Source organism: Pyrgilauda ruficollis, unplaced genomic scaffold (genome assembly GCF_017590135.1).
Source record: "Pyrgilauda ruficollis isolate IOZ18807 unplaced genomic scaffold, ASM1759013v1 scaffold15, whole genome shotgun sequence".
NCBI lineage: Eukaryota > Metazoa > Chordata > Aves > Passeriformes > Passeridae > Pyrgilauda > Pyrgilauda ruficollis.
Window position 1 is genome coordinate 12,220,228 of NW_024513654.1, and position 13,925 is coordinate 12,234,152.

Sequence of the window (13,925 nt, forward strand, 5' to 3'; positions counted from 1 at the left end):
TGCTCGACTCCACTGCCTGCACACAGGGCACTTGTTTGTGTGGGCAGAGATGACCCAAACACTGCTGGACACACCAGAGCTTTAAACTGGAGTGTTTTTCCCTTCATGGCCAGCGAGGATACTGTGAAGAGAAATGCCTTCAGTGGCTGTGGCAGGAGCTGAGGGTAACACTTGATGTGTCATTGGAAAGAGAGATGCAAGGCAGGGGGATCTGGAGGTCTGTGCTTATCCCCATTTCTGGGATTGCCAAGCCAGCTGAGTTTTTCTACAGAGAGTCCCACAGTACAGGTACCTCTGCAGGGTTTGTAGTTCTCATGGGAAAGAAAATCCTCAGCTTTATTTCCAGTGCAGAGTGACAGCACCCTGCCAGTCTGTGCAAGCCAAGCGTGAGTCTGGGCTCCCATCAGAGCTGAGCAGTCTGACTGCACTGTCACAACTGAGGGTAGTTAACACCAGGTGTGAAACTTAAACATGACATTTCAGATTCCTTCCTGTGTAAGTAATGAATTATTTTAACATGGAGAGCGGCATAGCTTGAGAAACCTTAGCATTCCCCTTTTGTTACATTTCAGTGGCAGTGCCTGACAATACCTGCCTGATTAGAAAAGGCCCTGTAACACAGAGGCTGAAGTCATTGGTATGCTGGAGCAGAAATCCTCCTCTTTTCCACTTGTATATGAAAAGTGGCATTGCTCTGTAACAAATTTTGAAGATAAGATACCCTGAAAGGAGGGTCAGTGTGTAGAGGTCAGATAGCATTCCTCACTACCTGGTTACTGCTGGGGATCCTCAGACCTCTGGCCCTACAGCTGAGACAGACTTTCCTCATACTATGGCAGTATGTGAAATGCTTGCCCAACACTTAGAAGTACATTTAATTGGTATTGTTATTTCAGTGGGGTTTGTTTTTTAATTAAGTCCAGTATCCCAAACACCTCCAGGACTGGTCACTGGCTGCTTCCCTCTGGATTCTCAGCAGAGTTGCATTTCAGATGATCAGAATTGGAAGGAATCAGTATTTGGAGCTTGTGTGAAATAGCCAGTGGTGTTGTTATTGTGGAGGGGTGACTGTCACAGACACAGTGTAGTGGACACTAAATGCTGGCTTTGGGGCCATGTGCAGAGGAGATACTGACAGAAGGGTGAGTTCTGGGGATAGATCTAGCCTGTTCTGGGACATCAGGATCTCATTTGATAGAAATTGTTGAGGCAGGATGCACAGATATTTGTACTGTTGCAGGGAATGGGTTTGTAAAAGGGGATCTCAGTCCTCAAGGCTTTAACTAAGCAGTTTTTGTCAGTAAAACACTGATATAAATCTGTTCCTAATACAGACTCGCATACTTGGCGAACCAAACCCACTACACATTACTTATTTGTGGTGCAATTCAGAGCAACACTTTGATCCTGCTCTGTAAGTCAGGTTTGTGTAATTTCAGAAATGTATTTGTACAAGCTTAATTATGCATGTTGTGCCTGAGACATATAAATCTGGATACCAGCTCTCCACCTGCCCATGTATGTCCCTAACTGCCTGATTTGCATGCCTTACTCACTGGAGAATAAGCAGCAACTGAAAATACCTGTTTTTAGTTATTTTGCTTTCATTTCTTCAAGACTTAACACAAAGTAGTTGGGCTGCATTTCCTGTGCTTCAGAGAAAAGGCAAAACCCTGTGCTTTATATGTCTACATTTTGGCTTATCTGTCTTTGTGTGACCTCTGGAGGACCCAGAGAGCGGGTAGCATTTCTGAAGATTGGAGTATTTGTTAAAGGTTTTTGCAACCCTTTTGGAGGAGGTCATCACCTCTGGTTTAAGAAATACTGATCTTATCTGGACACCTGCAAGTCAACAGCACAGACAGCATGGGGAAGACAGCACCTGCGTGGGGAAGGGGTCGAGACAGTTGTGCCCAAGGGATCAGAGCAGGGTGCACCACCTGCAGGAAGCAGCTGCTCCTGTGAACTGCCCTGTGTGGGTTTGTTCTGGGGGCATCACAAGCACCTCTCCCTGGGCTGCTCTTGCCTTCCCGCTGCGAGGAGAGGCAGGTGAGGAATTGGCAGATGGAAGGGATGAAACTCCTTCAGGAGGTGGTAGGGCATCATAAGGGAGCAACAGATGGGGAAAAACTGGAGGCAGGCGCAAATGATACTTCAGGTCATCATTTAGTGGTCCCGGCTCTGCCTCTCTGCCCGGAGGAGCTGCTCTCCCTGCAGGCTTCTGTTGTAGCCACCTCCTGAGCTTGTTCTTCCCTTCCTAAACAAAGGTTCTGGTGAAGGGCAGCTGCTTCCCCAGAGCTGCCTTGGTGGTATGGGAAATCAGTGTGTTGTCACTGTTCCAAATTCAGGGCTTTTCCCAGCACCAAATCCATAGTGATTGGAAATAAAATGGCAGGCGGGACTGCTTGCAGATGTGCAGTTTGAGACATCTCACAAATGGGAGACGACTGAAGCAGTGCAGAAAGGGGTCATTATTTTAACTTCAACTCCTGCTTCTCTCCCAAGATCCATAAATACCTTGCAGGAACTGTTGGCAAGCCCTGGAACAAACCATGTTACATCTTCAATGAGAAGTGCCCTTGCCTGAATTTTTGTGTGTGGGAGCAACAAGGGAAGATACGGGCAGCCCCTAAAGGGTTTTCTCCTCCCCACAGCTTAAGCAGAGCCATCACATGTACTTCAGCCTTCCCCAGCTATTCATTTTGAAACAAAACAGGCCTTAAACGTTTATTTTCAGAAAAGCCTTCCAGGAGGTCTGCATACTTTTGTGGGTCATTTTTGCAACATCATTCCAACCAGTTCAGCTTTGTATTTAGTGCAAATTGGATCTCAAAGATGATTCTTGATTACTCTGTGCATACCTGTAAGTCGCGAAGTATCTCTGGCGTTCTCCCTGTGTGTGCTTGCCAGCGAGAGCCCTGCAGTGCAGCTCTGTGTGCAGGCTTGGTGCTGGTTTGTCCTGTGGTGCTTTGCCCGTGACAGCCCAAGTGAAAGCGTGTCCCGGTGTACGTTCAGTGCAGACGTGCCCACAGACTGACCCGTGTGCGGGGCTCTCGCTGGGAGCACCTTCAAGGGGTAGGGCAAAATTCTCTTCTCAGGTTCCCAGAGTGGCTCCTGACCCAGTCTCCCAAGTCTCCTGCATTGACACGAGCAGGCATTGTATGGTGTGAAAGGGTGTCCTGAAAGGAGTAATTTGTCACTGACTGAGGAATGGACCATAATGGCAAAGCTGCAAAAAGAGCACAAGACCTTTTCTTAAACCAGTTGCTCTGTGTCTGAGAGAAACATGAAGGATTTGTTGTATCACTTGGGCAATGTGCTTGTAGCCTCTTCCTCCTAATTATCCCTGAGCTGATGATCTAAGACTGCTTTGTGGATATGAGGACAGAATTTTGCCTGTAGGATGCACGATTACCAACTGTGCCTCTTCTGTAAATCAGTTGTAAGTGTATTTGGAATAACTGCCCGGCCAGCTTCTGAGCTTGCCAGAGGACAGAGCTCCAGCAGACACAGTCCCACATGGCACAGAGCTGTTGCAGTTTTAAAATCAGTCTGATTTTTTTCTTTAACAGGGGAGCCCAGTGTAACTCCGTCAAGCCTGGAGTGACACTCTGAATCTGCATCTGCCTCATGTGAGTTAAAATCCTGGCAGCAGCATTTTGCATAAGCTGGAGCCTCTGTAGAGAGCTTTTTTTTTTTTTTTTTTTTTTTTTTTTTTCCTTTTCAGGAAGGCTATAAAATTGTAACTGTATGTGTCTTGGCAGCAAAGGTAAACACAACCACACAAATGCATGAGAATTGCATACCTTACTGCACAACCCCTCATTCCAGACCAGCTTCCCTGCTAGCACGTCCTGTGTCAGTCAGGAATCACTCATCACAGACCTGAAGGCTTGCAGTGTTCACTCTGGGGTACAGCTTTTTACCTTTTAATGGTGTATTGTTAAGCCAAGTAATGGTATTAAGAGGAAGCTGGAATGCTGTCAACTGGCTTCTGTTTTTTTAAAACCTTTAGTTGTTTTCTTTCCACCCTGGTTGCATAATCCACGAGCACTGGGTGCTGATTGCCCTGTGATGCTGAAGCATCTGCCTGTGTTGGAACAGGACTATTAAAATAACAATTCCTCTGGAGCTGAGGACTTGGCTTTGTGGCAGAGACATGGCCATCAAGCAGCAAGAAAAAGAAATCAGAATAAGTTGTAGCACGTGCTTTGGTTTTTACTGTCATCCCATGTGTGTTGGGCAAGGATGGTGTGAAAATGTGTGTGTGGCTCTGCCTCCTCTCCTGTCACAGAGCTGGGAATGCTCAAAGACTGTGCCCTTCTCAGCTGGCTGAAAGAGCTGGGCACAGGAGACTGCGTGGCAAATAGCTGAATTCATGACATTGCCATGACACACAAACTGTCTCCATCAGAGGTAACAGGATTCAGCAGCCAGGTCTGAGGGAGGGGGTATTCCAGCAAAGTTTAAAACCATGTTTTCATCATGCAGCAGAAAAAAGTACTGATCTGTCCTCTCCACTGTGTTTCCTCATGGCTGCCTAAAGACATGAGAGAGAGCAACCAGCCCTGAGTACAATATTGAAATAATGGAGTAACACCTGTGATTGGGGCATCTTCCCCAAATGTGCTGCCAGAGTTGCAGTGATGTCAGCCTGTCCTTTCTCGATCTGAGGAGGTGGATGGTTTGTTTGCCTGGAGGAAGCTCCAGTTACTCAAATAGGCTTATGAGAAGTGTCAGGGGTTGTGGCTTGTTCCAGCTGATGCAGCCAGTGCTGTGGTGCAGGGTGCTGTCAGGGTGGCCTCAGGGAGCTCTCTGTCTCTTCCCAGCTGTGTGTCTAATTAAAGGAAAGTTTACCTGGAACAGTAAGTGTGCTGGTAACTAGAGAACATGTATTGTCCTTTCACGAGTCCAGTTTCCTGTGTCTGTTTAGTTCACGTGTCAAGGAGAAGGCTCTCATTTTCCAGATATTTTGGAGCAGTAGAAAGATAGAGATGGGATCAGAGGTGTGAATGAGCTAATAGTTTAGTGTTATTCAAAGAGACATCAAGGAAGCAAAATCTAGGGCTTGAGAGGTAAGGGGAATAACTGTCCCTGTAAAAGAAACATTTAGATTAATCCTGATTAATGTACTGCCTCAGCAGATACTTGGGATGATGAAGGCTGAGGTTGATACCTCTTCTTCAGCCTTTTTCCTAATGGTGCTTCAGCTTGTTTCCTTAGAGAGTTAAAAGGAGGTCTGTGGTGATTTTCTAAGACTGAGGCAAATACAGAAATAAATAAATTGAGTGAGGGTATTTTGTGAGCAGTTGACCATGTGTCCCACACAGCTGTTCCCTGGTGGAGTGTTAAAAAGATACAGATTGTTCATCAGAAAGCCCTACAATTTCCCTGGAAAGGCTCTGGTGGAGCTGTTGATGAACCACTTCTGCTTGTCCAGAGGAGATGCCAGTGTGCTCCTGCCCAGGTGTCTGTCTGGGCAGCATCACCATGGTTGGTGACTTCAGAAAGACCAGGGCTTCCTCAGAGAAATGTTTTGTGTGAAGTGATGTATTACGGATTCAGTTGGTAGCATGGTCCATTTCCCAGGGGGCTGAGAAGGAGAAGTGCAGCAGCGTCATGGACAGAGCGGGGGATTGGAGTCTGTTTCACTTAACGGGGAGCTTTACAGAGCTTTGACATTCTGAGAATGTGTGCCGGTGGACTTAAAGAGTTTTCCCTGGGAGGTGCCTTTACTGTCCTGAATCAGAGGAATTCCTTGTTCCAGATGATGCTCTGGTGTCACTCTCACAATTTTGTTCATCACCTAACTTCCTATTGCTCCCTCCAACTCTAGCTCACTCCCCAGAATTGCCTTGTCAGTCACTGCTTCCTTCATTAGCTGTACCTTTTGATTGCTTATTCCTATCTATAGCTCAATCAATCCTTCCTTTCCTAAAGGATAGAAAAGACTGCGTGCATTGAATGTTGTATCATGTTGTTGGTGTTTGCCATTGGTATAATATTGCTTGGAGATTTTGATAACTGCTTTATTGATTTTAGTTATCTGTTTAAGACCATTACAGGTTTGCTTATTACATTTTTAATGCTGCTAGTTTAATGGGGAAAATTAACTCTTGGGATTCTGGTACTTTTTAGGTTATTAAAAGAAACAGGAGCCCTCTGTCACGGGTAGTGTGATCTCAGTCTTCTGACAGTCTTGTTTCATCTAAAGTCATTGCCTTTTTAATTTTATTTTTTTTAATATATTTTATATATTTTCTTTCTCCTCTCAGATTAAACTTCTGTATCCCACAGTATATATATATATATATATATATATGTCTGCTGATGGTTACTGGGCAAAGTATAGACAATGTGTATTAATATATATCATGAGGCCCACAGATGTGTTGGATCTCTCTCAGGAAAAGCAGTCTGTCCTCTAATGAGTTTACTGTGTAACTTGCACATTTTCAGCCAAATTTGAAATATTCAAGTCTTGGAGTCAGTTGGACCCATTGAACTCATGGTAACCCTCATTGCAGTCAAGGGTTGTATTTATTTATCTTAGGACCAGTTTAAGACAGCAACATTATGGTATCCCACTCCTAAGGTGAAGGGAGCACCCAGGATTTGTAGGTGTTCATGGCTGAAAGGAATTACTTAAGTCAGGGGGTCCACAGAACCTTACAAAGTTTTATTAGTAAATTACACTTGGCATGAGAATTGGTATGTTAATCCCTGACCTTCTAGTATAAGCACACAGCACTGGAGTTTGGATAAAGGGGTAGGGTAAAAGGGAAGAGAGAAAGAGATGAATTAAAGAGAGGAAGAGAGAGAGAAAGGAAGAAAGCAAGAAAAAGAGATCACCAGTCCCAGCAGCAGCACTGATGAGGTGCCCAGTGTCCTGGGGCACACGCACACCTGGCCTTTGTGGGGGTATCTTTGTACAGATGAGTCTTCCCCACCTGGAAAACAGGGCTCCTGCTTTCTGTGGAAATCAGTTACCATGTGCACTCCATTCTTCCAGACCTTTCTGAAAATGGGTCAGAGGGTCTTGGGTGGTCTTGATCTCCTCCATACTTCTCGACCTTGTTCCTGCACTGGAGCTGTGCTGTGCTTAGCTCTGGGAGCCAGAACAAGGGACGTTTGCCCCAGAAAAGTGCTGTCCTTTCCTCCACATAGCCCCCTTCTCCAGCCACATCCTGTTCCTTCTCACAACATGTTATTACCAACAGTCCCTGGCTGTTATTGCCAGCAGTCCTTGGTCAGCTTCAGGACTGTCCAGCTGTCTCAGTGTTTGAAACATGCACATTAGCCCCTTATCTTCTGGGCTTCTGCAGACGTGCAGTGAGCGTAAACACACTGCCAGAGAAACCCTGTGATTTCCATCTGCCCTGATTGCCTTTTAGATGTAATTTAATGATCTGATTAAACAGTAACATTTTCAGCACATGGGAAGGTCATTTGCAGGAAGAAGAGAGGCTGCATGGTAGGAATGACTTAGTTGAACAAGCCCATTTATTTTGCATGGAGTGAAGGGAAGGTGTGTGTCCCAAATGAGCAGCTCCTGACACGTGAGAGCAGTGAGCTTGCTTTAAAAAGTAGCATTTTGATGCACAAGGGTAATAATGAACAGACATTTTGCAGTTTCATATGGTGTTATTAACAAACAAATCATATGTTAACTTGACAGATCTACCTTCATGCTGACTTAGTCTGCAGCAAACATTAATTCCCCTGATATGAAATCTGGAGCAATACTGAACTTTGGGATTCTATCCAGAGCAGTTACAGTAGCTCAGAAGTGATGAATTTCAGGATTTCTAACCTCCAATACATGTGCTCCTACAATTTATTGGTTTCTTTATCAGCTTTGCAATAACATAGCAAACCAAAACCCTGTTGGAGCAGATACAACAAGGAGTGTTCATGCATATGCCTAACAGGACTGCAGGGAGAGGAGCTGCTGTTTGAAATACATTTTTCCTGATGCAGAGAGCTATGATAAACTGATAGATATTTCATCTGGTGCACTCTGCTGCTGAAATTGAAACTGCAGCTCTGCTTCACTGCAGCCCTGGGGCAGGAGCTAATTCCACCACGCTCTGGGCTGGGGGACTCGAGGCATCAAAGGAGGGAATGGTATGTGGAGGAGGGAGAATGGGTGCATTACTTTTAATTGCCTTCTTGTTTAATCCCCTAGTTGTTTTCAAATTTTCTAACTGAAATCTCATCTTGGTACAGTGTATAAATCCCCTGAATACGAATCTCTTGGATTTGACCTGACCGTAGAAAGATTAGTTTCCATTGGATACCCTCATGAGCTGCTCAATTTTGTGTATGATCCTGCATTCCCTACCAGGTAAATGACTCATGGATACCAACCCTGCCTGCTCGAGGCCCCCAGTGCTTGTTCTGTGACGTTCACAGGTGACATGTGAGGCCAGCTTTTCAGTTGTGGATGTGAAGCCTATGGCTGGCCACACATCCTGGGGAAGGGAGAAGACTAATCCAGAATGTGGGGGGCCTTTGCACACATGGGCCCTTGTCAGCAAAGAGGGAATGTTCAAGAAAAGAATCCTACTGAAAACATGGGCCAAAAATAGCCCTTCAAAGCAAAGACAGCAGAGACACAATTGGATTGGGAGTGAAATCAGGACTGGGGGGGGATGAGCCATTACTGTCCAAGAGGCTGCTGGGATGTCTCAGAACATTTTTCTTTAATGATTTTAATTAGTAGTGTTGTGGTGCATAAGACATCCTGAAAATAAGGTGACAGTAAACAAGAACAGAAGTGGGACCAATCCAGTTTTCTTGTCAAGATGAATCAAATGTCAAAAACACTTGATTTAGTAACTTTTTGATTTTATAACTTTACACTAAGTTAATGGTGCAAAATTACTAAATTCTATGTTTTGTCTTCTGGTGGGAGAGGTTTTGAACAAAGCTTTTGATCTAACTCTGCACCTTCAAGTTCATTCCACTTGTGCCTTTGCTGGATTTTGCTTCTTTGACTCCTTTGGAGTTCCTTTACAAAAGACTGGACCAGAGGGTCTGTTGTTTGTTCCAGTTTCAGTCTGGCAGCCTCCTTCCTTCCCTCCTCTCAGCATGTTTACACCTAAGAGTTGCTGCTGGCCGTGCCTGTAACAAGGCATAGCCCCTCACAAACCTGTGATGAGAGCTCTGTTAAATCCACTACTTTCATCCCAGGGAGGGAACAGAAGGGAAATCTCTGTGGGAAGGCGGTGTTTGCCAGATGCAAACTGCTAGATAAATGAAACAGAGTTTTGCCAGAGTCAGAACCGGGCATGTCCAAAGTAATGTGCCATGGTTACATGCCCCATCTGGCTTTGTCTGTGACAGAGCCATGAAAAGGCAGAGAGAAATTCCTTTATCACACCTCACTGTTCCCTGCAGCCGACAGGGGTGTCACGTTTGTGACCCTGTGGAAGAGGCTCACAGCTCCCCTGAGCTCTCAGGTTAAACACTTTGGGGAGCAGGTCCGGTGTCTCTGCTGGTGCTGGGCTCTGGTTGCTCACCTGCTGACAGCTAAAAGGGGCAGTAGGGAGCCCACCTGGATCATAACAGCAGCTCTGTTCTGGTGCCCCATGCCAAGTGAGCAAAGCTGTTCTAGAGCTGTTCTAGCTGCTGTTAAAATGGTCACCCCTTAATGCACTTGCCTTTTCATATCCTACATTGCTTTCTTAACAGAGGCCTGGTGTTTGACACCCACTATGGAAACCTGCTGAAAGTTGATGCCTATGGGAACCTCCTAGTATGTGCACATGGCTTTAATTTCCTCAGAGGGTGAGTGCAGACTCTTGGCTGCTCTTTTTGACTTAATACACTCTATTGTGTCAATGATCCTCAGGGCACCCATTGTATATGGAATCACAGGGACTCTACTAACAGCAGAGGCTGTGGCTCTGAGCTCCAGGATCAGCTCCAGTCTGTGGAATCACAGGGACTCTACTAACAGCAGAGGCTGTGTTGGTGTTCCTACAGCTCCAGGATCAGCTGTGGGTGAACTGAGGGTCTCAGAAACAGCCCAGATGTTTACAGGGGCTACCTGTAAACAGATATTTACAGGATGTGCCACCACAGGCACATCCGTAGCGAGCTGGGAATAGAGGAAAGTGTGCTGTGGGGAAGAGTTGATGGGATCATCCAGGGGTCGTTCACCTGTCCTGGCACAGTTTAGTGTCAGCAGCTTGTCAGTCAAGACAAAGCCATTGTATGAGGCCTGTGCCCCATGAGACTGTCAGCTGCTCAGCCATTGTTAAGAAAGTTTGAGGGCCTGAGCTGGTTTGGGGTAGGAACAATCTTGCGCTGCCCCTTGGTGTTTCTGACCTTTGAGGGTGTCAGAACTGAGCACTGCACGCCATTTCCTGCAGCCTTCCCTGGCTGCTTGTGTTTCTTGTCCCAGAGAAGGTGCTTTAGGAAGCAGAGAGGACTGCAGTGCCATGTTCCTGATGTGTCCCAGCAAATCCCCACTCCCACATTCCTGCTGCAAGGACATATGAGTGGAAGGCAAGGCAAGCTCAGGGGCCCCAGGGTGACAAACCTTGTCATTGCAGGCCTCTAAGTCCTCACGTCAGGACTCCAGAATTTACAAAAAAGCCCTTATGTGTGCATTCAAGTTCCTCTTTGAACCTAAAATGATCTTCAGTAGCTCCAGAAATTAGGGAGACCAGAATAATGATATGAGTTCAGTCATTGCCACCCTGCTGATGAATTGCAGAGGGCCCCACACAAACCTCCTGCAGCAGAGCCCTGCACACCCCTGGCTGAGAGCTGCTGGGAGAGTGAAGAGCAACACATGGAAAGTGGGGAAGAGTTTAAGATAAGCAAACAATGGAAGTGCAGATGATTTAAAGCATCCTCCTAGCCAGCAGCATGGGGCTTAAGGTCGAGCTGTGGACTCTGGACCACTCTGTGTCCCTGGGTGGGCTCTGTTTGCTGACCCAGCAATGAGGGCTTGGTCCTGCCTCTGCTGGAGTCAGCACAGCCCAGGGAACACCCCTGGATGCACTTTTGCTCTTCTGCCAACAGTGCATGTGGGGAAGCTGGGTGTTAATTAAAGCACAGCAGACTTTGGTTAGTGGACCCTGCTACAGCTCCGTTTTGCAGGTCAGCACATTTTATCTTCTTTATGTTTTGTGGTTTCACTCTTCTCCACTTTATTTATTCTCAGGCCTGAAACACGGGAGCAATATCCAAATAAATTTATCCAGAGGGATGACACAGATAGGTTTTACATTTTGAACACGTTATTCAATCTACCAGGTGAGTCTGTGAGCCAGCACAGGCCTCTTTCTGTGCCTTTTAAGCTAATAAAGCTTTGCTGATGTTGTACTCTGCTTTTCTGTTTGGGTTTTTTTTGCATGAATTTTCTTCCTTTTGGCACAAGGTCTAAAGTTAGCTGGCTGTATGATGTTATCTTTGTCTTACAATCTCTTTCCTTGCAGAGACCTACCTGTTGGCTTGCCTGGTGGATTTCTTTACTAACTGTGACCGGTACACGAGGTTTGTATTCCCTCCACTCTGAGATGTGATGGAACAAGAAGATTGATATTATTTTATACAAGAGCAATACAGCACAGATGGAGCTGCTCTTAATATCAAAACCTCAAGTGGTTTTGGTGGGCCTCCTATAATTTTGTGGTGCTACGTTGATTTGTGTGTACAGCAGAGGCTGAAGGTTTCCTTCACAGGGTACAGCAGAACCAGCATACTGACTGACATTGGTATTTGGGGCAGTGTCTAGGGCTGCACACTTTTTCCAGGGTGATTACAGGCACCATTCAGTTCATTTTGAACCTGTGTCCATTGTAGCCATGTCTGAACTGGTAACTGAAAGGCTGAATTTCCTCAGCCAGTTACCACAAGTGCTTCATGTTGTAATAAAGAACACTGCACACTTAGAGGTGAAGTGCTCAGTGTGGTATAAAAGGCTGTTTGTGCAGCATGAGTAATTACCTTGCTGTCAAAAACATATAAATATAAAAACATGCTGTGGTTTGAACTGGCAAATGAGAACTTTGCTGTGCTGCTCATCACCTCATGTGGTGGGTCATCTTTGCATATATGTGAGTGGAAGGCAAAGGTTTAATGTGATTTCACCTGGGAGCAGAGGAACTGTTTATGCTGGCAATCCATCAGGTGAAGTACCTTTTCTCAGGAGAGGCATGATGATTGCTGTCATAATAAATACAGCTCTGTGTAATCCTTCTTGATTTCTTCTGATGCAAGCTGTCATGCTGTCTCAAAGATGCCTCCAGAGTATCTTGTAATTTCTAATGTTAATTCTAAGTGTTCAACATAGAAGTTCCTCCTTTAAGCAACATTACATTTAGTTGATTTCCATGACTCTCCCTTCTTTAGTGCTGGAAGGAGGGAGAAAGAGCACCACTCTGTTTATTCCCTCAGTACCATTCATCTTCTGTTAAATGCTGCAAATGGCATTTTTGTAGTTTTCTGCAGTCTTTTTACCTTCTTGTAATGTGGATGAGAAGTAAGAGTTACAGCCTCAGAAAGCTGTGGTACTGCTGTGGAGGCACAGACATTCCTGGTCCTGTTAAACTGCAGTTGTAGCCCTCTTTCAAGCCTGAGCTGCAGTAAAGTAAGATAAGAATAAGATAAGAATAGATAAGAAACCCTGTTGGTAAGAAGAAAACACAAGCTCCAAACAGCATTTTGAGCTGTCTTGCTCCTTGCTGTGTTTCTTACCTACTGTGACTGACTGCTGAAATCTCTCTTCTGTCTCCTCACAGCTGTGAGACAGGGTTTAAGGATGGAGACCTCTTCATGTCCTTCAGGAGTATGTTCCAGGATGTCAGAGATGCTGTTGACTGGGTTCATTACAAGGTGACTGCAAGAACTCCATGGGATGTGTGTGGTTGTAACTGGGTTGGAGGGGCTGGTTTGGAACTCCTGAGTTCAGATGTTCTCTGCCTGCTCTGGGCAAGGGCCCTGCTTTGCCGCCTAGTGAGCAAACAATAAATTGCAATTTTATGGGAGTAAGATCTCAGCTGCCCTCCTAGTATGGGAACATATCTGGCTTGGCTTCCTATTCCTTTTTATTGTGGCCAGATTTAATTTTTGTACTGTAATTCATGGGTTTTAGAGTGTGATGCCATGAGGGTATTTGCATTTCAAGTCCACAACTTGTATGTTGTCCTAATTATTAAAGCAATATTCTACTGCAAATTGTTTACATTGGTACTATGCTGTGTTGTCTAAAAAGTACTGGCATTAAAGAGAGAAATAGACCAGCTGTTCTCTAATTAGAGAAAAGCATTTCATCCTCTGCACACATTTGTGCACAAATTTAGAATATAATTTTGTGAGCATTAGCATGTGGTTAAAGACCTGATTTTCTTGTTCTCCCTCATTCAAGCAGTCTGTTGGGTGGGATGGAGAGCCATCACAGGAGAACTCTGCTCACAGTTGTAGTTGTGGTGGTCCTTTTACCCATGCAGAAGTCAGGAATCTATTTTTCTTTCCTTATGCAGTGTTGTGTGATACATGTTGGAGTTGGCCTTTGACTAAAGCATTATGGTCAGTGTTGGAGACAGGTCGTTAACTGTCTTGTTTGGTATGGCAAATCTATTTTTTGTTTGTTTCTATTGTATTCCCTTCTGAAAGGGTTAAAATGCTGTTGAAGTGGATTATTTACCATGGTGAGGGAATCGATGGATCACAGAGTTTGTGATGGTCCCTGCTACTCAAAGCCTCTCATCTCTAGAATCACTGGTTCAGATTCGCCCTGGTTTGTACTTTCACAGCATTTTAAAGTGTGAAAGTTGGCATTACTTTGTTGTCTCTTACATCATAAGTTTCCATGACCTCACTGGGTCCTGTTGTTTCTATTTCAGGGATCGCTTAAGGAAAAGACCCTTGAGAATCTGGAGAAGTACGTGGTGAAAGATGTAAGTGTG

General features: G+C 45.2%; 1 protein-coding gene across 4 annotated transcripts in view; it reads left to right on the forward strand.

The window, feature by feature from the left end:
* Nucleotides 1-13,925, forward strand: part of NT5C2 (5'-nucleotidase, cytosolic II) — a 54,218-nt gene that overhangs the window by 32,061 nt on the left and 8,232 nt on the right. For 2 of the 4 annotated variants that reach the window (XM_041461219.1, XM_041461220.1), the window contains 6 exons: nucleotides 8,230-8,347; nucleotides 9,697-9,792; nucleotides 11,180-11,271; nucleotides 11,454-11,511; nucleotides 12,759-12,852; nucleotides 13,863-13,916. In XM_041461219.1, coding sequence (XP_041317153.1) covers nucleotides 8,230-8,347; nucleotides 9,697-9,792; nucleotides 11,180-11,271; nucleotides 11,454-11,511; nucleotides 12,759-12,852; nucleotides 13,863-13,916 — 512 coding nt within the window. Of the gene's footprint in view, nucleotides 1-8,229; nucleotides 8,348-9,696; nucleotides 9,793-11,179; nucleotides 11,272-11,453; nucleotides 11,512-12,758; nucleotides 12,853-12,872; nucleotides 13,757-13,862; nucleotides 13,917-13,925 lie in introns of those variants that run through there. The other 2 variants (XM_041461221.1, XM_041461223.1) reach the window with 2 other exon arrangements.